The 24973-nt window shown below is 46.7% G+C and overlaps 1 protein-coding gene across 7 annotated transcripts in view; it reads left to right on the top strand.

Moving 5' to 3' along the window:
* Positions 1–24973, top strand: part of SCAP (SREBF chaperone) — an 89989-nt gene that overhangs the window by 53436 nt on the left and 11580 nt on the right. For all 7 annotated transcript variants that reach the window (XM_049716273.1, XM_033413063.2, XM_033413065.2 and 4 more), the window contains exons 3-6: positions 11619–11748; positions 22681–22838; positions 23658–23878; positions 24064–24169. In XM_049716273.1, the coding sequence (XP_049572230.1) occupies positions 11619–11748; positions 22681–22838; positions 23658–23878; positions 24064–24169 (615 nt within the window). The remainder of the gene's footprint in view (positions 1–11618; positions 11749–22680; positions 22839–23657; positions 23879–24063; positions 24170–24973) is intronic.

Below are 24973 nucleotides of genomic sequence, written 5' to 3' on the forward strand. Positions count from 1 at the left end.
TTGATATCACACAAGTGTTCCAAAACAGATTGTCCTTGGATTTATGACTTGGGGGCCTCTGGTATGAAAACTTTATGAGATGGCTAAGGTCTCAAGCGTGGAAGACTCCTTATTGACTCTGGGTGAATTAGGATGGGATGGAGGATGGGGGAAGAGGCAAATGTGATAATAACAATATTTAACAAGCAGTACAGCCCAAATGCAGCCAAGCTGGGCAGACACCTGTCTTATATCCCACAGGTGTCTTGGCCGAACATCAGTCCTGAGAAGGGAGTGGATGAGCCTCAGGGTAGGATTGGGCTGGTAGGAGGGAAAGGAAAACTAATCTTCACTGAGCCCTGGCTTTGTGGTCAGGTGCTTCCACACACAGTATTTCGTTTGGTCGCCTAACATCCTTGGAGGAGGTGGTTATTCCATAGTTCTTTTGCTGATGATGAAACTAATGTGGAGAGATAGTAAGTGGTATGTGCTGCAGCTGGCCGGTCTGTGTGGCATATCCAAATCTGTACTTTCTCCACTTCGCTGTGGTGACATGAACTTTATGAACAACACTGTTTGGTGCTGATACCTTTCATTGCAGGGAGTCTGCTCCTTGAACGAGAAGCCTCAGAAAGAGAATCTCAGTTGCACTGGGCCAGGGACAGGGCCTGGCAGGATCTGCCTAGACAGAGGATAGAGAAGCTTTTTGAGGCAGTGGCCCTACATGACAGAAGTTGAGGAGAGAGCATAAAATTGGGTTTTACAGCCACCTCAATAAAGATTGCTATAATATATGCCAAGAACTGTGCCAGACCAGTGACGCAGAACACAGTCCCTCCCACAGTCTCGGCCTGAGAGAGAGAACTTCAGTGCCATTGGGTATTGTGCATAGCAGATTTGACCTAACCTTAGTGCAAAGGGAGACAGCGTTACGGAGGCTTCCAGGGAGGAGAACACCTGAGCCGAGCCCTACAGGAAGAATAGGTGGCATCTTCCTTGCCTCCTTTCCTGTTTATGGTTGTGTTCATTCAGCTCGCCGCTCTCCCAACAAAAGCACAGGGAGGCTACTACCCTGGCGCGCCCCTCTGAACCTGCTGCCTCTTTTGGTCCCACTCTCTAAGGGCACTATGGTTTCCTCTTATCTTTACAGTCACCCTGTACACACATTCTTAATGCTGTGTACTTATTTTTTCAAACCAGCATCTTTGTTATGTGATTGTAAAGGAATTTTTAAAATCTGATTGGCTTAGGAGAAAATTTCTAAGGCTAGATGAAGTCCCTCAGCCTCCAAAGATGATAAAGGTTGTATCAGAAAATCCAGAGATTCTGCGCCTTTATGGACAGGAGAACAGATATTGTGGACCCAGGGCACAAGCCTTGCTATCCTCTTCTGTATGGGAAGCTTTTCTATCCAGAGCATCTCCCCTTCTGCCAGAGCTTCAGGTTGCCTGCAGAAAATAAAGTGTGGTTAATAGGTTATTTTTTTTTTCATATTCTGTAATTTTTTTTTAAATTGAAGGATAGTTGTTTTACAATGTTGTGTTAGTTTCTGGTGTACAGCAAAGTGATTCAGTTATACATACATATACACAAATTCTTTTTCATATTCTTTTCCATTATGGTTTATTACAGGATATTGAATATAGTTCCCTGTGCTATACAGTAGGAGTAGGACCTTGTTTTGTCTATTTTATATATAGTAGTTTGTATTTTCTAATCCCAAACTCCTTATTTATCCCTCCCCGACCCCCTTTCCCCTTTTGTAACCATAAGTTTGTCTTCTATGTCTGAGTCTGTCTCTGTTTCATAAATAAGGTCACATTTGTGTCATATTTTAGATTCCACATATAAGTGATATCATAAATATTTGTCTTTCTCTTGCTGACTTCACTTTGTATGATCATCTCTAGGTCCATCCATGTTGCTGCAAATGGCATTATTTTATTCTTTTTTTATGAGTAGTATTCCATTGTATATATTTACCACATCTTCTTTATCCATTCATCTGTCAAGACATTTAGGTTGTTTCCATGTCTTGGCTATTGTAAACAGTGCTGCTGTGAACATAGGGGTGCATATATCTTTTTGAATTTTGGTTTTCTCCGGGTATATGCCCAGGAGTGGGATTGCTGGATCACATGGCAACTCTATTTTTGTTTTTTTAAGGAACCTCCGTACTGTTTTCTGTAGTGGCTGTACCATTTACATTCCCACCAAGAGTGTAGGAGGGTTCCCTTCTCTCCATACCCTCTCTGGCATTTATTGTTGGTGGATTTTTTGATGATGGCCATTTCTGATTGGTTTGAGATGGTACCTCATTGTAGTTTTGATTTGCATTTCTCTAATAATTAGTGATGTTGAGCAGCTTTCCATGTGCTTCTTGGCCATCTGTATGTCTTCTTTGGAGAAATGAATAGACAGCTTTTAGTAGTTTTATTAGATACTCAGATTCCATTTAACTGCTTACCTTTATTGTACCTGGAATGAGAGAGTTGTTCAGCTTGAACCGAAAGGACTGCTGCTCTTGCTACCTCTGTCTGGATCTAGCAGCTGCCTGGGCTGTGGACCTGTTCATCCCACTGGATCACCCTGGGAGCCATAAATGCTCTTTCCTCTGGGAAAATCTGATGAAACTTGCAGCAAGTAGGCACTGTGGCAAGAGGTATCTGTTTACATTCCCTAGAGGTTAGGCCACCAGGACCAGAGGTGTGGCTCAGCAGCAGTCCAGCAAGGCAGAGGGTGCTGTTTCTTGGGACCTGTCCTGGGAAGTGGTAGGTATGCCGTGGAATGAAGGAAGAGTGTCTGGGTGCCAGGCCAGCTTAATTGCCCTATGTGTGGGTCAGAGGTTAATGTGAGGGGTCATTAGGTCACCTGTGATTCCATAACCTGCTGGTCATAGTTAGAGAGGGTGGATTTTAACTTGGAGAGCAAGTTGGAATCATGATGAGACCATTCCAGACCTCCTGAAAGAGGATAATCCTACAGCCTGTGTGGGTATCTGAGAGCAGACTTGACCCCTTCCTCCTTCATTTTCTCTGGAGGAAAGCAGCACCTTCAGGCTGAGGCTGGACATCGCAGTTGTGGTGACCTCCGCTCTCAACCTCTCTCCCTTGTCTGCCTACAGCTCAGGTTTCCCCACGATCATCGTGACCCCTTTGTGGGTGGGCACACAGGAGACTATAGAACAGGCTCCCTCTTTTTGTACCTATGTGGCCACTCTCTGGACACATTTATATTCCTTTCATGAACAAGAAAGAAATCTGAGTAACCGAAGCCCTGTCTGCACCTGTGCTTTGGAGAGCTGGGCTGGATAGCTGATAACCAAGTCCCAGGGAACCACTGACCTCTGCCCCAAAGCCTAGACTCAGGAGCCCAGGAGCCCAGCTCCAGCAGCTGCTCCTGGGTCCTGTTCAGCATTCCAAAGCCAGAGCCTCCCTCCAAACAGAAGTTACCCCTGACCTCACCCACGAGCTCTGGAAAAGCTCTGAAAGGCTTGTAGGAGATCAAATACTGCTTTATCACCCCAAATTTCCTCCAACCTCAAATTTCCTCCAACAGAAGAGAGATCAGGAGATCTCAGAAATTTCCCTTTATGGTCTTTTACTACCCCACCCCTAGTCCTGTATTGTTCTCCCCTGAGAAGGGAAGAGAGAAAACATGTCCCACTCCTGATGTCTCCAGAGAGGTGTCCTGTGCCCCATCTCTTGAGTGTCATTTTTCTGGTTGCTCTTCCTGTATGTCTTCAGTGTCTCCTGAGCTCCCATCACAGATGACTGGGAGTGAGAATGGGAGGAGATGTAGAGCCAACATCATCATTTGTGGGACCCAGTGCAACATGAAAATGCAGAGCTGCTGCTTCAGAAAGCAGGGGAAAAATACTGTTAAAGGTACTAAAATATGCTCGGATGGGAGTGGATGAAAGGCTTCCTCCTGCCAAAATGCCCATCAGATTGCTGTGGTGCAGCCAGCCTGGGATAGGCGATGGCCAGTGCCTCACCCTGCTCCAGGACACAGCAGGGTATGCACTTCTGAACAGCCCTCCATGTTTTGGTCAGGCGCCTGCAGGGGGCAGCAGCAAATGGATACCTGGACAGGGAGGGGAAGGCCAGATCCTAGGATGCAAGGTAGCAGGGGAGCTGGTGGTCAAGCACCTGTCCCAGGGAGGAGGGACCACCTGTGAACCTACACTCCAAATCCTCAGCACATGCTCCATTGTGATGGACTTCATTTACAAAACACAAGTTGAAACATAGATTTATTAAGAATTTCCACATATGGTGAGAATGTAAATTGATACAGCTACTATGGAAAACAGTATGGAGTTTCCTTAAACTAAAAATAGAACTACCATACGACCCAGCAATCCCACTACTGGGCATATACCCAGAGAAAACCATAATTCAGAAAGACACATGCACCCCCAATGTTCATAGCAGCACTATTTACAATAGCCAGGTCATGGAAGCAACCTAAATATCCATCAAAAGAGGAACGGATAGGGCTTCCCTGGTGGCGCAGTGGTTGGGAGTCCGCCTGCCGATGCAGGGGACACGGGTTCGTGCCCCGGTCCGGGAAGGTCCCACATGCCATGGAGCGGCTGGGCCCGTGAGCCGTGGCCGCTGAGGCTGCGCGTCCGGAGCCTGTACTCGGCAACGGGAGAGGCCACAACGGTGAGAGGCCCACGTACCGCCAAAAAAAAAAAAAAAAAAAAGAGGAATGGATAAAGAAGATGTGGTACATATATACAATGGAATATTACTCAGCCATAAAAAGGAACAAAATTGGGTCATTTGTAGAGACATGGATGGACCTAGAGAGTGTCATACAGAGTGAAGTAAGTCAGAAAAAGAAAAACAAATATCGTATATTAACACATATATGTAGAATCTAGAAAAATGGTATAGATGATCTTACTTGCAAAGCAGAAATAGAGATACAGATGTAGAGAACAAATGTATGGATACCAAGGGGGAAAGGGATGGGGTGGGAGGAATTGGGAGATTGGGATTGACACATATACACTGTTGATACTATGTATAAAATAGATAACTAATGAGAACCTACTGTATAGCACAGGGAACTCTACTTAATGCACTGTGGTGACCTAAATGGGAAGGAAATCCAAAACAGGGGATATATGCATACATATAGCTGATTTCACTTTGTAGTACAGTAGAAACTAACACAACATTGTAAAGCAGTTATACTCCAATAAAAACTTTAAAAAAAAGAAACCTTGCATTTTGCATTTTTGTAGAATCTTTTCCTTGGTGTTTTTCTTGTACTTCTATCAAAAGGAATTTATGATTGTTTAAATTTTTAAACAAAACGGAAATGTAATACAAGAGTATAGTGTGATGTTAAGAGGGTGGACTCTGGGGCCAGACTGCCTGTGTTCACATACTGGTTCTGTCCCTTTCTTGGGGGCTAGAGGGGATATAGCTTCTGCATACCTTGTTGGGTTGTGGTGAGTCTTTTTTTAAAAAAATATTTATTTATTTATTTATTTTGGCTGTACCGGGTCTTAGTTGCAGCACATGGGATCGTCATTGTGGCATGCGGGCTTCTTAGTTGCAGCATGTTGTCTTCTTAGTTGTGGCACGCACGTGGGATCTAGTTCCCCAACCAAGGAACAAACCCAGGCCCCCTGCATTGGGAGCGCAGAGTCTTACCCACTGGACAACCAGGGGAAGTCCCTGTGGTGAGGCTTAAATGAGAAAAAAGATGGAAGGCACCAGGCACACAGTAGGTACTCAGTGAGAGTTAGAAACCATCATCATTGTTACAGAGACAGAAATGGACAGGTTCACCATCAGTGATAAGAACTGTGTTGGGGTGAGTACGGGGCATTTTGGCAGCAAATAGGAGGAGGGGCCTTAACTCAGACTTTGGGGAAAGGGGAAAGACTTCCTAGGCAAATGATACTGTACTTGAGGCCTTGAAGCTGAGTTATCTAGGAGAAGAATGAGCAAGAGTGTTCCAGCAAGTACAGACCTCAGAAGCAAGAGGGGAGTTGTGTGGCTGCAGGGCAAGATTGGAGAATGACTGTGAGCCACTTTAAGCATTTCAAGGCCTGTGGGCATTTCCTAAGAGACTTTATCCTAAGAAGGTGGATGCTCTGGAGTGTGCTGCCCTTCTTTCTCTCCTTGCTGGAATGTTTAGACTCCTGGAATTCACAGATGTTTTACATATTTCAAATCTTGAGAAACAGGCTGCCTTTAGTCAGTGTGTTTGGAGCAGCTACTGTACGGAAAGTGAATGTAGATAAATAAAATGTACTGCCTGCCTTCATCTTGTAGTAGAGCTAGAGCTTCAGCAGTCTTAGCTCTGGGCCCCAGGACTCCTCTCTGCACCCAGAGCTCAGGGGTCAGCCCAGGCATTGTGCAGAGCTTTCCCCAGCAAAACCTTAGCTAAGTCCAGAGACAGCCCCTGACACCTACCTCCAAACAGTTGAACCTTAGCTTTTGGAAGAAGCAAAAGAGAAGCAACTCTTTACATAAAAGGGATTCTCGATGGATTAATAGCTGATTTCTTCTCAGAAACCATGGAGGCCAGAAGGTAGTGGGATCACATATTTAAAGTCCTGAAAGGAAAAAAAAATCAAGAGTTCTAAATTCTATAAAACTATACTTCAGGGACTTCCCTGGCGATCCAGTGGTTAAGACTGTGCTTCCAACACAGGGGGCACAGGTTTTTGTTTTGTTTTTTTTTAATATTTTTAAATTTTATTTATTTATTTTTGACTGTATTGGGTCTTCGTTGCTGCGCGTGGGCTTTCTCTAGTTGCAGCGAGCGGGGGCCACTCTTCATTGCGGTACATGGGCTTCTCATTGCAGTGGCTTCTCTTGTTGCGGAGCATGGGCTCTAGGCGCGCGGGCTTCAGTAGTTGTGGCGCGTGGGCTCATTAGTTGTGGCTCGTGAGCTCTAGAGCACAGGCTCGGTAGTTGTGGCGCATGGGCTTAGTTGCTCTGCAGCATGTGGGATCTTCCCGGACCAGGGCTCAAACCCATGTCCCCTGCGTTGGCAGGCAGGTTCTTAACCACTGCGCCACCAGGGAAGCCCGGGGGCACAGGTTTGATCTCTGGTCAGGGAACTAAGATACTGTATGTGGCAGGGTGTGGGGAAAAAACAAAAAAAATTAAAGTGACTGCTTTCAAATTGAAAAAAAAAAAAAACTACAGTAATGAAGGAGAAGTTAAGACATTTCCAGATAAACAAAAGCTGAGGGAAATTGTTACCAGTGCACCTACCCTGCAATTTGAAGCCATAAGAAAAAATAAACACTAGTAAAGATAATCAGTATTGTTGGTTTGGTTTGTAATTTCTTTCTTTGTCTTCTGTGATTTAAAGGGCAAGTGTATTAAACAGTAATTTAAAATCTACATTAAAGAGATTAAATGTAAAGTGTAATCTGTGACAACAATATAAAAGGGGAGCGACAAGGATGTATAGACAGAGTGTGTGTATCCTGTTGAAGCTAAGCTGCTCAGACTGCATGATTTCAGTTGTCTTATTTTCATGATTGCCGCTCCTTTCTTCTCTGCTCAGATTTGCTGTTGAACCCCTCTATTCAACCTAGCTTGTTATAAGTTGTTAATAATAGAATTCCCAAGGTGGCCACTAAGAAAATAACTTTTTTTTTTTTTACTTTGTGGTACGCAGGCCTCTCACTGCTGTGGCCTCTCCCATTGCGGAGCACAGGCTCCGGACATGGAGGCTCAGCAGCCATGGCTCACGGGCCCAGCCGCTCCGCGGCATGTGGGATCTTTCCGGACCGGGGCACGAATCCACGTCCGTATCGGCAGGCGGACTCTCAACCACTGCGCCACCAGGGAAGCCCAGAAAATAACTTTTAAAATATGTAGAACAGGAAAGTAGAAGGGAATCAAAGTGGCACATTACAAAAAATCAATACCCCCCCCTTAAAAAAAGGGCAGCAATGGAGGAACTGAGGAACAAAAATCATGTAAGACAAACAAAACAAATAGCTAAATGGCATAAATAAATCCTTCCTTGTCAGTAATCACATTAAATGTAAGTGGATCAAACTCTCCTATTAAAAGAATGGCCAATTTGATTTTACAAAGACTTTATCTGCATGCTGTCTACAAGGCACTTTAGATACACACTACGCTTTTTTTTTTTTTTTTACTTTTTTTTTTGGCTGCACCCCGCAGCATGTGGAGCCTCAGTCCCCTGACCAGGGATTGAACCCATACCCCCTACACTGGAAGCACGGAGTCTTAACCATCTGGACCACCAGGGAGGTCCTTAGATATACACTACACTTTAGATATAAGAACACAAAGAGGTTGAAAGTAAAAGGGTGGAAAATGATATTCCATGCTAAACGGTACCCAAAAGAGAGCTGAAGTGGCTATATTATTATCAGACAACATTAAAAAATTTATTAGAGGGCTTCCCTGGTGGTGCAGTGGTTGAGAGTCCGCCTGCTGATGCAGGGGACACGCGTTCGTGCCCCGATCTGGGAAGATCCCACATGCCGCGGAGCGGCTGGGCCCGTGAGCCATGGCCGCTGAGCCTGCGCGTCCGGAGCCTGTGCTCCGCAACGGGAGAGGCCACAACAGTGAGAGGCCCACGTACCGCAAAAAAAAAAAAAAAAAAAAAAATTTATTAGAGACAAAGAAGGACATTATATATTGATAAATGCTTCAATACAACAAGAGGATATAACCATTATAAACATATAACACCTAACAACATATCCCTAAAATATATGAAGCAAAAATTGACAGAATTGAAAGGAGAAATACACAGTTCTCCAATAATAGTTGAAGTCTTCAATACTCCACTTTCAATGATGGCTACAAGCAGACAAGATCAATAAGGAAATGGAGGACTTGAGCAACACTGAAACCAGCTAGACCAATACACATTCTTCTCAAGTGAACATAAACATTCTCCAGGATAGACCATATGTTAGGCCACAAACAAGTCTCAGTAAATTTAAAAAGATCTAAATCATACAGAGGATTTTTTCCAATAACAGCAGAATGAAACTAAAAATCAATAATAGAAGGAAGGCTTCCCTGGCAGTGCAGTGGTTAAGAATCCGCCAGCCAATGCAGGGGACACGAATTCGAGCCCTGGTCCAGGAAGATCCTACGTGCCGCGGAGCAACTAAGCCTGTTCGCCACAGCTACTGAGCCTGCGCTCTAGAGTCCGCATGCCACAACTATTGAAGCCTGCGCGCCTAGAGCCCGTGCTCTGCAACGAGAAGCCACCGTGATGAGAAGCCTGTGCACTGCACTGAAGAGTAGCCCCCACTCGCTGCAACTAGAGAAAGCCTGTGCATAGCAACGAAGACCCAACGCAGCCAAAAATAAATAAGTAAAATAAATAAATTTAATTAAAAAAATAATAGAAGGAAAATTCACAAATACATGGAAATTAAACAGTATATTCTAAAACAACCAGTGGGTCGAAGAAATCAGAAAGGAAAATAGAAAATAGCTTGAGATGATGAAAACAAAAACACAATATACCAAAACTTATGGGATGCAGCGAAAGTAGAACTAAGAGGGAAATTTATAGCTGTATAAAGGACTGCAGACTCATATCTAGAATATATAAAGACGACTCAATTAAAAACAGTTAAAGAGTTGAAGAGGTGCTTCACAAAAGAGGATTTATCCAAATGGCTAATAAGCATATGAAAGAGTTTTCGACACTATTTGCTGTATATTAAAACCACAGAGAGATACCACCACCTCCTCCTCTAAATGGTTAAAATTAATTGGACTGACAATATCAAGAGGTGACAAGGATTTGAAGCAGTTGAAACTCCTATCACACTGCTGGTGGGAACATAAATTTAAATAACTACTTTGGAAAACTGGTGTTATCTACAAAGCTAAATATATGTATACTCCACAACCCAGAAATTTCTTTCTATGAATATACCCAACAGAAATGAGTGCTTACGTAAAAATGAGTGTATACATAAAAAGTACCACAATAGCTCTATTCTTAATAGCTTCAGCTGGGAACAGCCAAATGTTCCTCAACACTGGAATAGATAGATGCACTGTAATATGTTCATTCAGCAGAATAGTACATATGGAAAAGAATGATCTGCTACATGTGTCACTGTGGATGACTCTAGTAGATGTAATTTAAGTGAAAACAGCCAGTCACAAAAGAATACACAGTGGAATGGGTGATTTCAGTTATATGCCATCAGAAACAGGCAAAGCTAATTTATGGTGATAGGAATTCTAATAGCGGTTTATGGTAGTGGATACTCTTCACTGGGCCAGGGCACAAGGCCACCTTCTGAGGTTCTGGAGATATTTTATAGCTTGATCTAGGTAGGGGTTACACAGGTGTAGGCATATGTAAAAATTCATTGCACTATATACTTAAGATTTTTTAAAAATTTATATTTTATTTTTGGCTGTGTTGGGTCTTTGTTGCTGCGCACGGGCTTTCTCTAGTTGCAGAGAGTGGGGGCTACTCTTTGTTGCAGTGTGCAGGCTTCCCATTGTGGTGGCTTCTCTTGTTGCAGAGCACGGGTTCTAAGCATGCAGGCTTCAGTAGTTGTGGCATGCGGGCTCAGTAGTTGTGGTTCGCAGGCTCTAGAGCACAGGCTCAGTAGTTGTGGCGCACGGGCTTAGTTGCTACGTGGCATGTGGGATCTTCCCGGACCGGGGCTCGAACCCATGTCCCCTGCATTGGCAGGCGTGATTCTTAACCACTGCGCCACCAGGGAAGTCCCTATACTTAAGATTTGTGCATTGTACTACATAAAAGTTAATTCTCAGTTTTATTTAAAACTGAGAATTAACTTTTATGTAGTACAGTTTTTTTTTCCCCCGCACCATGCCACATGCGGAACTTGCCCGACCAGGGATCAAAACTTCCCCCCCTTCAGTAGAAGCGTGGAGTCTTAACCACTGGACCACCAGGGAAGTCCTGAAGAAAAAGTTTTAAAAGAAGTGAAACCTGAAACAAAAGCACATCCATTTGCCAACTTTTTGATGTTAGGTCAAGCTTTTTCCTTTGCATGTGGTGGGTCCATTGACTTCTGTTCAGCCTGATCTAGTGTAAACCACACCCTCAATGTGTTATGCACAGTTTCCATGGTCTGTCACTTTAAATTCGAGCAATTTGCTCAGCAGTCTGAATCAGGATTCTTTTGTTTCCCCAGTTTTTTTTTTTTTTTTTTGGCTGCACCGCACGGCATGTAGAACTTCCCAACCAGGGATCGAACCCATACCCCCTGCAGTGGAAGCACAGAGTCTTAACCACTGGACCAGCAGGGAAGTCCCTCCCCAGTTTTTTCTTGTTGTCTTACTTATGTTTAATTTGGCCAGAAGGTTGTGTAGCATCTTGCCTTTATTACATCTCCAAAAATATTCAACCAGTAAACTACTTCATAAAGTAGTTTATGCATTGGGCTTCCTGTGACTAAAAGGGAGTTTGAAAAATTCTGATCTAGAGGCTTCTGAGTTTTCTCCTAGCTCTGAAGTTTTATGACTAATATTTTGTACATTTGTACAGTTCTCCTAGCATGGAGAATTTAGTGCAACTGCAGTGGTTCCTGCGTCACTGTTACCTCAGCACAGCTTCTACCTGCCATCGTGTCCTAACTCTTCTCTCCTTTTTGTTCATCCCAGCTACCCACTGCTGAAACTCCCGTTGCCAGGAACAGGACCCGTGGAATTCACCACTCCTGTGAAGGATTACTCGCCCCCGCCTGTGGCCTCTGACCACAAGCCAGAAGAGCCTAATGAGCAGCCAGAGTGGGTAGGTGCTCAGTGTATCGCTGAGGAGAGCCCTGGGCGTTGGGTGCAGACTGGCCGAGGCAGGGGTTCTGTGAGCGAGTGAGGGTAGTCAGCTTCTGATGTGTGAATACATATACTGGAATAGTTTTATAAAGGCACAGAAAATATTCAGTTACACATTTAATACATCTAGTTATACATTCCTATTTTGAAAGGAAACACCAAACTACATAGAAAGAAGTGTGTCTGTCCTAGAAAAGCTGGGGATTGTGGTTGCCGTAGCTGTGGACAGCTGGGTCTGGGTTCATATGTAGGCTGCTCACACACCATGCGCAGGTGCCAGGCAGTGCCCTGGCAAACAGGCCATCTCCTTCTTGTGCAAGGTAGTTAGGGGAACCACTGAGCATTCCTAGAGAATGTTTTATCATCAGACTCTCAACACCATTTAATATTTGCAGTGCACCTAATTTTTTCAAATCTGGTAGGTCCTGTTTTATCCTCACAATCCAGTCAGGTAAAAAAACGTACAGGTTTTGTTTATCCCTTTCGCAGTTAAGGAAGCTGGGGCCCAGAGTGATGATGTGCCTCAGTTTAAATTTAGTTTTCATGGGGTCAGCACTGGATTAGAACTCCAGATCTCCTGACCTGAAGCCCACTGCTGCTTCTGAATCATACTGTTCTCAGCTGACTGTCTCTGAGCTGAGCACTAAGGTAAACGAGGAAGAAACAATGTTTCCAGTTGAGCGTCTGAGGTGCAGGACTTAACCCACCAGAACTCTGGACTCATTATTTGGAAATCTTCCAAATAATGATTAGTGATTAGTTCGTCTCTAAGACTTTTACCTGCCAGGTATGGATGAAGTGTTCTTCCCTCATGTGTTGTGCTCTGGTCCCATGGATTGGTGCTGGGCTTGCTGAGTCTGTTGTTGAGGAACAAAACCAAGCTCAGGGCACAGAGCTTTTCCTCTCCCACCTTCTCTCTGACAGTGATTGCACATTCCTTCCCATTTCCTTTTCGGGTAATATAGCAGCCAGGTAACTTGTTATAAACTGTGCTCTAATGTTGCTGAAATAGAGACATATCTGGTAAGATAGGTATGTGTTACAACTACGCATGGTATCAAGAGGAAGTACACAATCCAGGCTCAATGGTACTCTGCCCATTAAGGTCAGATGTGGCAGAAACCAGTTCTGTTGCTTCATGTCTCAGCTTGACCCTTGGCTCACTATGGGACCTTACTGGATCAAGCCTTTTGCCTCCATTAACCTCTTCATGCAGTTTTACCACATAATGGAGCTGATGGTTCCTGGTCACAACAGGGTCGTCTGTGTTTGTGAATGTTTTGTGACTAGTAGAGTTCAGTGGACCGGATGGTACAGAATAGATGTTTCATGGTACAGCTGTTAGGGTTTACTTGTTTGTGAGCCCTTTAAACTTCCTTAGTGTTCCGTCTTTGGCCTGGGATGGTGATAGTAAGCAGGTGTACGAAATAACTTGAGGGTTCAAGAATTACAAGATTGTCCCTTTTTTCTCTTTCTGATTGGGGTCCCCAGCCCCTGAAAGGTTGAGAAGGAGACCCAGGCCCTGGTGCAGTCACCTGGTGTCATGCAGCTCAGTGCTCAGTTATCTCACCTCCATTGACTGTTCGTCATAAAAATAAAGGTCAACAATATAGGAATTCTAAGGGTTGCTTTAATTATAAGGAACAGGAAACACAACCCAAACCAGAGTAAGTGAAAAGGGCGTTTTTTGGGTCATATAACTCACAGCCACAGGCAGGGCTTACTCAAGGGCAGCATGGTTTAGGCCTCAGAAGGAGTCCACCTCTCAGCTCTGCCCTGTCTGGATCAGCTCACTGTTGTCTCCCTAACAGTGGCTGCAGCAGATTCAGTCCCATGTTCTTGCAATATCCAATCCAGTGGAGGATGAGAGGGTGCCCACTTGGCTCTGAATGGGGTTCCCTGCCTGTCCCCACCCCAAACCCTGTGGCCGAGGGAGGTGCTTTGTTGACTGACTTCATCACCTGATTGTCTTCATCACCAGGCTGAGGATGAGAGAGGATGGTTTCCCAAGGAAAATTAGGACGCTCAGGCACTGGGCGTCTACTGCTCACACCAAGGAACCAAAATGTCCTTCCTTCCTCTGTTCATTCCTTTATTCAGCACATGTTTGTTGCACGTCTGCAATGTGCCTGGCAGAATGATCTTGAGCCTCACTGCTCCGGAGGAGATCTAGTGTGCTTGGGAGGAGAAGACAAAGATATCAGTTTAAAATAAATTCAGCATATGTCAAAGGGAAACAGGAGCCAACTGAAAGAGCTCCAAATGGCCAATGCTGGAAAATAAAATACACTTTGCAAAAAAATAAGTAAAGTAGTATTGGATTATAACCCACAGTGTAAAATAAATGTCTGAGTCCATATGATTGAATAAATCAGCGAATGAAAATAGACAAATCTGGGCAAAAATTCTAAATTTATGTAGCTGGGCTTCCCTGGTGGCGCAGTGGTTAAGAATCTACCTGCCAGTGCAGGGGACACAGGTTCGAGCCCTGGTCCAGGAAGATCCCACATGCCGCAGAGCAGCTAAGCCCGTGTGCCACAACTATTGAACCTGCGCTCTAGAGCCCCTGAGCCACAACTACTGAGCCCGTGCGCCTAGAGCCTGTGCTCCGCAGCAAGAGAAGCCACCATAATGAGAAGCCTGCACACCACAACGAAGAGTAGCCCCCGCTCGCCGCAACTAGAGAAAGCCTGCGTGCAGCAACAAAGACCCAGTGCAGCCAAAAATAAATAAAATAGAATAAATTAATTTTAAAAAATGTAGTAAAAAGTAATCATTGTATTAAAAAATATATATATATATAGGTAGCTACTCTGCCTTCAGGGAGGTGTAATATAATCCCTCTTCCTTAATTGTGGACTGTGCATAGTGACTTTCTTCCAAAGAATACCATGTGGAAAGGGGAGAAAAGAGTCTCTTTACAGTGGAGAACCTGAGCAAGGTGATGAGGGTCAACATCAACAGTGATAAATCAGGTTGATGGTATGTACCCTTGATGTGTGACAAGAAGGGTGCTTTACCTCTGTGGTCTTCCTCCCAAAAACCCATAACCCCAGTCTAATCATGAGAAGAACGTCAGACGAGTCCCAGTTGAGGGATGGTCTACACAGTTCCTGACTAGCGCTCCTCAAGACTGTCAAAGTCATAAAAAAAAGAGTCTGAGCACTTCCCTGGTGGTGCAGTGGTTAAGAATCCACCTGCCAATGCAGGGGACACGGGTTCTAGCCCTGGTCCAGGAAGATCCCACATGCAGAGGAGCAAATAAGTCCATGCACCACAACTACTGAGCCTGTGCTGTAGAGCCCAAGAACCACAACTACTGAGCCCACATGCTGCAACTACTGAAGCCTGCGCACCTAGAGCCCATGCCCCACAACAAGAGAAGCCACTGCAGTGAGGTGCCTGTGTACAACGAAGAGTAACCCCCACTCGCTGCAACTAGAGGAAGCCCGTGTGCAACAACAAACACCCAATGCAGCCAAAAAAAAAAAAAGTCTGAGAAACTGTCACAGCCAAGAGAAGCCTCAAGAGACAGGACAACTAAATATAACATGGTATCTTAGATGGGATCTTGGGAGAGAAAAAGGGCATAGGTACAAGCTAAGGAAATCTGGTTTCCTTACTTTTCCTTAGTGATAGTTTCTCAGACTTTACTTGTTCTTAATGACCTGGACAGGTTTTTTTGGTAAATAAGTATTTTATTATATTATATTTATTTAATTAATTAATTAGTTTTTATTTTTGGCTGCGTCAGGTCTTCATTGTGGCATGCAGGATCTTTTTTGTTGTTGTTGCGTTGTGTGGGCTTCTCTCTAGTTGTGGTGTGTGGGTTTTCTCTCTCTAGTTGTGGCGCTTGGGCTCCAGAGTATGTGGGCTCTGTAGTTCATGGCACGCAGGCTCTTTATTTATTTACTTATTTTAAAATTTTATTAATTTTTGGCTGTGTTGGGTCTTCGTTGCTGTGCACGGGCTTTCTCTCATTGTGGTGAGTGGGGGGCTACTCTTCATTGCGGTGCATGGGCTTCTCATTGAGGTGTCTTCTCTTGTCGCGGAGCATGGGCTGTAGGTGCACAGGCTACAGTAGTTGCAACACGTGGGCCCTAGAGCGCGCGGGCTTCAGTAGTTGTGGCACGTGGGCTCAGTAGTTGTGGTGCTGGCTCAGTAGTTGTGGCTCGCGGGCTCTAGAATGCAAGCTCAGTAGTTGTGGCGCACGGGCTTAGTTGCTCCACGGCATGTGGGATCTTCCCAGACCAGGGCTCGAACCCGTGTCCCCTGCATTGGCAGGCAGATTCTTAACCACTGTGCTACCAGGGAAGTCCTGCAGGCCCTTTAGTTGAGGTGCACGAGCTCAGTAGCCCTGCAGCATGTGGGATCTTAGTTCCCCAACCAGGGCTCGAACCCGTGTCCCCTACATTGGAAGGCAGATTCTCAGCCACTGGACCACCAGGGAAGTCCCGCTCTGGACAGTTTTGAGGAGTGTTCCTCAAGTGGGATTTGCTTATTTTTCTCTAGATTAGACTGGGGTTATGGGTTTTTGGAAGGAACACTACAGAGGTAAAGTGTCATTCTTTTCACATCTGTCAGCCTCCTAAATTATTTTTTACATTTCCATACATTAAAGTTCAGTCTCTGTGCTGTAAAGTTCTTGGTACTGTCAGGTTTGTTTGGGTTTTCTTTAAGCTTTTCTAATAGAAGTATGGAACAATCTAGATGTGTTTTTAATTTGCATTTTCCAGATGACTACTGTCAAGTGCTTATTGTATTTGCATACCTTCCTTTGTGAAGTGTTTCAGTGTTCTGCCCGTTTTGAATTGAGCTGTTTGGATTTCGTTTTATTGAATTGTAATTCTTTCTGTATGCTGGAGGTGTCTCTATATAGTATATAGTCCTCTTTCTCCCCTTTTGCTGAAGTGTTCCCCCGAGTGGGGTGGTGTCTGCACCCTGCAGTTGGGCCTTTCTGTGTCCTCCAGAAAGGACTCTAATCAACTCTACTGGGTGTGGGTGCTTGTGCTCTGAGTTAGGTCTGCCCTGTGTTGGAGTCACTGATCAGTCGTCTTGTGGGGTAGGGGAGGACAGTTCCCTCTGGAAGGAGGGATGTTTTTACCAGAGGAAGACCAGAGCAAAGCAGAAAGGTGACTTTCTATTTCACAGGCATGTGACCTTGGGCAGGTTATGTAACACCTGTGTACCTTAGTTTCCACATTTGTAAAGTGGGGATAATAATTATACCTGCATTATACATTGCCATAGGATTAAGTGAAAGAATGCAAAAGTTAGGTCAGTGCCTGGCCTATCATTTGCATTCGATAAATGTTTCTGGCTGTCATTGCCATTGATTAGATCTGGTCGGAGCAGAGGGCAGAAGAACAGAGGTTCACATGCTTGGACTGCCCTCTGAGTGCACTGGGCATGCACTCCTTATCCTTTGCTCCTTAGTTCACATCACGCTCTCCAGGAAGCGTTCCCCAGGTGTCTTGCAGATGTGTGCTCTGTTTCTCCTTGTGAACTGTAGTGTGACCTAGTTGCAGTCATGTTTCATTCTAATTTGTCCAACCTTTTGCACATAGTATATGCTTAAGAAAGGGTTTTTTTCTTTTGAATGACTTGTTGAATAAGCACGGCTTATTTAGGAGACAGATAGTCTGAAGTGAGGCATTTTTCTTGGAGCTTGATAGGGGATAAGTTAGGTGGGACCAAGTAAAATCTTGGGCTCTGGAGTTTAAATGAATTCTCTGGGCAGTAGAAAGCCATTCCCTTAGAGGCAATGACATGATGAAAGTGGTGGTAAGAAGGTCAATCTAATTGAACTTAGAGAAACTTGGAGACTGAGTTGACCGTGCCTAGGAGGGAGGGTGAGGGGACAAGAAAGTGGAGGAGAGATTGATTTTAAAGGGATGCCAAACCAATTTTAAGAGTTTTAAGACATAATGATACAACTAGATATAACTAACATGTATTTGGCCAGACACCTTACTAATTGGTTTCGTGTGTTCTTTTGTTTGGTCCTCACAGTGATCTGCTGAGGTCTGAGAGTTTATTCCCATTTCCCTCAGTAAGTAAGGGACTGAGGCTTGGAGAGTGTAGAGACCCTTGTCCAAGGCACACAGCCAGGGGTGGAGCTAGAATTTAACCCTGACGTGTCCCCTGAGCCTGCCCTTCCCACCACACCCCACCCCCTCACCTATCCAGGGCTGGAGAACAAGGAGCCGGAGCCCTGTTTTCCAGAAGAGCTGAGTAATGGGAGTCCTCCGTATGGTGTTGTAAAAGGAGCCCCTGGGTGTGTCAGTGTAAAGGTGAAATACCTGGAGCTCTAGCTTGCTTTCTGTAAATGTGAAGGAAGGATTGTGTTTAAAATAGCAAACTTGAGGTGTCCTGCACTGGCCTGGCTCCCCTAGACCAGGTCACCATGGAAACCTGAACCTCACACCAAGACCTACCTGCCATGTCCACAGAGGTGGCTGGGCTTCCGGCCCAGCACTGCAGGGCTTGGTGGTAGCCTGAGCCTGAACGCAAGGTTTCCAGGGAGCCCTGGTCAGGGACCCCACAGGTCCTCAGGACCTCAGCTCCCCTCCTGCACTCCTTGTGCTGGGCCTTTCCATCTATGTCCTGTTCTCCATGGGAACTCACATAGTTCAGAACTACCCAGGCAGGTAGAATATACCAGCTTGGGAATTAGGCGGCCCTGGGCTTTAATCCTGGTCTGCTGCCTATCAGCTGTGTGTCCTTGGGCATATCCTATTTATCTCTCTGAGACTTGGTTTTCTTATCTGGGTCCTCTAGCTCAGGGTCTCTTACAAACTGCAATCCAGGTGTCAGCCAAGGCTGCAGTTATCTCAGAGCCTGACTGGAGAGAATCTGCTTCCAAGCTCGCTCAGACAGTGAGCTGGAAGCAGGTTTCTTGCAGGCTGTTGAACTGAGGGACTCTTGTCCCTCATTGGGTGTTGGCTGAAAGCCCCTCAGTTCCTTGCCACATGGATATGGCTGACTTCATCAGAGTGGTGGCTCTAAAGGAGGGGGGCAGAGGAGGACTCGTAGTCTGATTTTTCCTTCCATTAAAAAAAAAATTGTGGCAAAATACACACAACATAAAATTTACTCTCTTAACTGTTTTTGTTTTTGTTTTTGTTTTTGTTTTTTGGCTGTGCCATGTGGCTTGTGGGATCTTAGTTCCCCGACCAGAGATTGAACCCAGGCCCCAGCAGTGAAAGCGCTGAGTCCTAACCACAGGACCACCAGGGCATTCCTTCTCTTAACCATTTTTAAGTGTGCTGTTCAGTGGTGTTAAATACATTCACATTATTGTACAGCCATTACCACCATCCATCTTCATAACTCTTCATCTTGTAAAACAGAAACTCTGCACCATTAAACAGTAGCTCCGCATTCCCCCTTTCCCAGCCCCTGATAACCACCATTCTGCTTTCTGACACTATGAATTTGACAACTTTAGGTACCTCATATAAGTGGAATCATATGGTATTTGTCTTTTCGTGCCTGGTTTATTTCACTTAGCATAATGGCCTTAAGGGTCATAGTCTTTTGTAACCTAATCTCAGAAATAAGAGCTCATCACTTTCGCTATATTCTGTTTGTCAGAAGCAAGTCACTAGGTCCAGCCCACTCTCGAGGGGGATTATACTTGGGCATGAGCGCCAGGAGGTGGAGATGACTGGGGCCATGTTAGAAGTCTCCATCTAGTGAGCACTCCTCCCTCTGTACTCAGGGGCATCTGTACTCCACTGGCCCTTACGCTTTCTCCCTCACCCACTTAGGATACCTCGTGTTGTCTCTGCTTCCATGTCTGTTTCTTACTTGAGTATCAAGTAGGGATTATGATAGGGCCCAGCACAGTGAGTGGTAGGCCCTGCCCACATCTCCTGCTACCATTTTCGTGCCTGCCTGCTTTCCAGCCACCAGTATCCACATCTCATTTGTCAAAGGATCTCTGGTACAGAAGGCCTGAGGTGCTGGAGAATTCGCACCCCCTAGGAGCAGCCCTCAACCAGTAACTGTAGGAGTTGGTATGTAACCTCAGCTGTCTTCCTTTATGTGGGATAACTCAGCTAAATCTAACTCAGTTATCCACAGAGGATGCTTGCTCAGTAGCACACCCTTTGTGGGCTGCCTTCCCTTCGCTGCTCCTGTACCTACTCCCCTCCCTGTGTTTCCTCCACCTCCCAAGGAAACTACTTGTCTAAGGGCCTGCTGCTGGGGGAACCCAAACTAAGATAGTGAATGACAAGAGTTAGGCTCATGCCTGTAAATAAACCACCATAAGAAAATTTTGATGCCCAGAAGAGGGAGTTCGAGGGTACATATATTGGACGATGAGTTTGACACAGTCATATTAAATGACTGACCCAAGATCTTGAAAAGAGCTGGACAGATGTGGAATAGCTGCTTGGAAAGTTCAGTTGGAAATCGGGGAGGTGAATAAGAGCCGGCCAGCAGAGGGAGGTCCAGCCAAGGCCGGAGAGCGTGGCTGTGCCGTAGGCTCTCTTCTACGTGGTTTTTGTCTGGTAAGGCTTACCAGCTGATGAATGAAAACAAATGAGCAGTGGATTTTACCCAGGGCTGGTGGAAGGTCAAAGGAAAAAGAGGTGTCTGGGGCATAGGGGTTACATATTCTTATGAAAATCTGATGAAAACCATGGATCCTCTCCCCTAAAAATGATGACAGTGATAATAATAGATACACTTTTGAGAAGAAATATGAGTTAAGCAGGGTGCTCATAGAACTCCTGGAGCCATCCCTAGAGCCCAGAACGAGAGCTCTGGTTCTGAAGTATGTTCATTGTTACTTTGTTGAAATGGTGGCCTGGATGGTCCTGGGTGGGAAGGGGGCTGGATTTGGACTGGAGGGCCAAGACGCTGTCCTGCCTGGAAACCAGAGGTTCAGTTGCACAGGCTCAGTGGGCCTAAGGGTGGGGGTGGAGTATATGACGAGGGCCACGGGCAGAGGAGATGGTACGTGCGGAGTCACAGCCTTGTGCCCAGTGGGAACAGACCTGGATCTGGAGGCTCCACGGTGCCAGCTCTCCCTGGGTGATGTGCTGTGTCCTTCACAGAGTTTGAGGATGATCCCCTGGGTATCGCTCTCCTTGTAGAGCTGTGGGTCTCTGGGCAGCTCCATCCACACTCAGGCCTGTGTAGTGTGTTGAGTCGATGAGCTGATGTTTGGGTCAGGACCTGTGGCAGTCAGTTCTGTCTAGGTACCTCTCTACCTCCTGGCAGCTTCTAGTGGGCTGAGTCTGCTGCAGAAGACTAAGTGGGTGAGGACTTCTGTCCCCAGAGCCTTTCATAAATACACACTTCACAAAGGCTCAGATGGATACCTGGGGTTGTTCCTGTGCGCCCAGGGGCTCAGGGGGCCAGGAGATGTTAACTTGCTGTGTGTGATCAGCATCTTAACCCTTGCTCGTGCCATAGCCTGGAGTATGGCATCACTGAGTGGCTAGATGGCCTTCCTTTCATCTACACACCTGCCCTTCAGAGTTCCTGATTGCAGCACGGGCTTCAGGACAGTCCCCTCGTCCCTCGGCCAGGCCCGGCTCCTGCAGCCTGCTCTTCACAGTGCCTCACGCCTGTGGGCACACCATCCCTGTCTCTGGGTGGATGACAGCCTAACTTTAGGGGGGTCTCCAGAGCACTGCTTTGTCAGGTTGCCCCTCCCTCTCAGAGATAGTCAGGGGCTTTTGTTTGTCAACTGGTTAAAATCCAGACAGCTCAGTCAGGTGTCATCCTGGCCACCTCTCATTTTTGCTGTGAGTTCCATTATTACCTGCCAGGACTCCTCTATGCTGTCCAGGCTGCTCCTCAGAGGCCCTCACTGCCCCTCTTCCACCAACCCTTCCCCAACTCGTGCCTCCAGTCAGCTCCTCTCCGGCCATAACTCTGCTGCAGCTAGTCCAGTACCTTGTTTTGGGGGTGCTCCTTGACACATCCGTCGCTGGAAGTCATTCCTCGCCTATTACATGTGTGTCACTTTTGTCACTTAAGTGCATATTAGCTCTTTAAGGATAGATGGCAGGTTCTAGTGAGAAAAGTGTGGTGTTCAACGAGGAGACCTGGGTTTGCATCCTCACACCATCCTTCTTGAGTCCTGAAACCCTAGAGAGTCACTTTGCTTCTCATAGGACTGTTCTGGGGGTCAGTGAGACGATGTGCCACATCTGTTATTGTTAGTGTTTCCATCGGCACTTAAGTCTCTGCATGCGCTGTTTGTGTGTGTGTGTGCGCGTGCGTGTGCTTGTGCGCAAATCATAGTGATGCTGCAGGGTGAATGTCATTATCTCCCTTTCACTGAGGAAATTAAAATCCAGAGAAGTCAAAAACATTTCCAAGGCCATACAGTTGGAGAGTAGAGATTTAGAACTGGGTCTGTTGAGCTTCAAAAACCAGTGACCTGTAAGTGGCCAAACCAGGATCGGCAAGATAGGCTACACCCTTTGGGGAGCCTATGGCCTATTGCAGGGTCAGCAGGCATTTTGCATCAAGGGCTAGAGAGTACAGGTTTTGTTTAGGTTTTGTGGGTCATGCCATCTGTCGTGAACAGTCACCTCTCATTGTTGCATGAAAGCGGAACAGTGCAGAATGGGGTGGGTATGGCTGCGTTCCAGGAAAACTTTATTTAGAAAAACAGGTGCCAGGCTCAATTTATGGCCTGTGGCCATAGTTTGGCAACCCTTATTCTATTGGAAAATGTGTAGGAAAGTGGTCCATTAAGTGGTAGGAAGTCCCTTTGGACATCTTCATTTTTGAAGGCCTGTCCTGTTGGCCCCGCATTGCTTTGCCCGTAGTAGGTGCTCAGTAAATCCTTCCTGAGTACGGGCCATGTTTCTCCCTCTTGTGCTGAGCTGACCTTTCTAACCCTCCCCCGTTTCTTCTGCAGTACGTGGGTGCCCCGGTGGCTTATATCCAGCAGATATTTGTGAAGTCTTCAGTATCTCCCTGGCACAAGAACCTCCTGGCAGTAGATGTGTTCCGCTCACCTCTTTCCCGGGCATTCCAGCTGGTGGAGGAGATCCGGAACCATGTGCTGAGAGACAGGTATCCCTCCCTGGGACCGCAGCCTCCCTGATCCAGCTCTGTATTGAAGGGAGGGAGCAGCCCTCAGTGTAAGTCCATTGAGCCAGCCAGCTCTGTGGAAGGTGAACAAGTGAGAAAGAGGTGGGTGGGCTCGCTTTGCTTTTCTCAGCATGCTTGTGGGTCCACTGTGGCTGTGTTCCCCTTGGACCTGTGCAGATGGCACAGGTAGAGCCCTGAGCTTCGTTGCCAGGTCTCAGACAGACTAGGTATCCACTGGGCCAACCCTGTGACAAGCTGAGGTCTGTTGGACTCGTGACCCAGAGGGCCACTGCCTAGGGGTTGTGAGATGTGAATCTCATGGTGGTGGCCATGCTGACAAGAAGCAAGCTGTCCCTGGGGGTACACTTCTGAAATCCGCGCCCCCCAGTGATTCTCTGGAGTGTGCTGTCTTTGTAAGCTGCCTCACTGCTGGGTTTTAGTTAGCTGAGGGCTTTGACAGGCATTTTGGTGAACAAGACAAAGCCCTTGATTTTCACCCTATCTCCTCTGCCTGCTGAACTGGCCAAGGTGTTCTAGTGAGTGGGGCTGTGCACACTCCCAGATCTTGCCTCTCCTCAGAGGTGATGGGCTTTTGGGGTCCACATGTACTTTGAAAGTCAGACAGCCACATGGTTTGGTTGTTGACCACCTGGAAGAACTTCCCCTGCTGCCCTGGTTCTCAGGCTCTTTGATATACCAGGCATCTGGGGGGAGCCTGATGACGGAGGAGACCTCGTAAGTGCAGTGGGCCTATCCTGTGCTAGCAGACACAGCAGGTGCCTCGTCCTGTCTCCCACACAGCTCCGGGACCAGGAGCCTGGAGGAGGTATGCCTGCAGGTGACCGACCTGCTGCCAGGCCTCAGGAAGCTCCGGAACCTCCTACCCGAGCACGGATGCCTGCTGCTGTCCCCTGGGAACTTCTGGCAGAATGACCGGGAACACTTCCATGCTGATCCTGACATCATCGGAACCATCCATCAACACGAACCTAAAACCCTGCAGACCTCGGCCACGCTCAAAGGTACCCCCAGGGCAGGTTCCTTGAGAACCCGCCAGAGGGCCTGTTGGTCACCACGTCCTCTTTGATGGCTGCTCTGGCAGATCAGGGGTTACCCCTAGTTTCCAAAGATGGGGGTGGAGAGGGGTCCTGGTGTCTCTACAGTAGCTGCCGTTCCTTTGTCAGCACCTGCTGCGTTCTGTCTGCAGACTTGCTGTTCGGTGTCCCTGGAAAGTACAGCGGAGTGAGCCTTTACACCAGGAAGAGGCTGGTCTCGTATACCATCACCCTGGTCTTCCAGCACTATGATGCCAGGTAAGGCCATCAACGCTCAGGGCTCCTGACGGGGCTGTGGAATGACAGGAGGCTTTGACTAGTACTTGTTCTGGTTAGAGTGTCCAGAATGCCCCCTGGGAACTTGGAGTTCTCAGGCCTCCTGTAGAAATGTTGATATCCCTTAGGCTGAAGGGTGCTGTCTGCTGACACTTGAGTGGGATGACCTGACAGCTGGTTAAGAATAAGGGGTGATAGAAAAAAAAAGAAAAAGAATAAGGGATGCCGGGACTTCCCTGGTGGTCCAGTGGTTAAGACTCCGCACTCCCAATTCCAGGGGCGGGGGGGCATGGGTTTGATCCCTGGTCGGGGAACTAAGATCCTGCATTCTGCACTGCATGGCCAAAAAAAAAAGAATAGGGACGAAGGCAGGGCTGGCACATTCAGTGTCCTGGTGCCTCCAGTGGTCTCTCTTGAGCCTAGGGTAGGGGTCCCCAGCTGGTTACTACTGAGCCCCATGTGACCTCAGAACCTTCCCAGCAGACTGCTGCAGATAGCTCCCAGCAAGGTCCTGTAGGATGCTGCTGATTGGCTGTTCTGGGCCTTTGGCAGTCGGAGTAGGGTGATCGGTTGGGAATGGGGTGCTGAGGGGGAGGTCCTGAGACACCTTTGCCAACGTTTTAATTCTTCCAACCCCCCACCACCCCACCCTGGAGACTGGAGGGAAGGTTAGACACTACAGAGAAGCTCCCTCCAACACAGGGGGAGGAGGGAAGCCCCGACAGACCTTCCTTTCAGGGATTGTCTTTGTCCCCTGGACCAAGAGGTACAGTCCATCTACCCGAC

This window comes from Orcinus orca, chromosome 10, assembly GCF_937001465.1.
Source record: "Orcinus orca chromosome 10, mOrcOrc1.1, whole genome shotgun sequence".
Lineage (NCBI taxonomy): Eukaryota > Metazoa > Chordata > Mammalia > Artiodactyla > Delphinidae > Orcinus > Orcinus orca.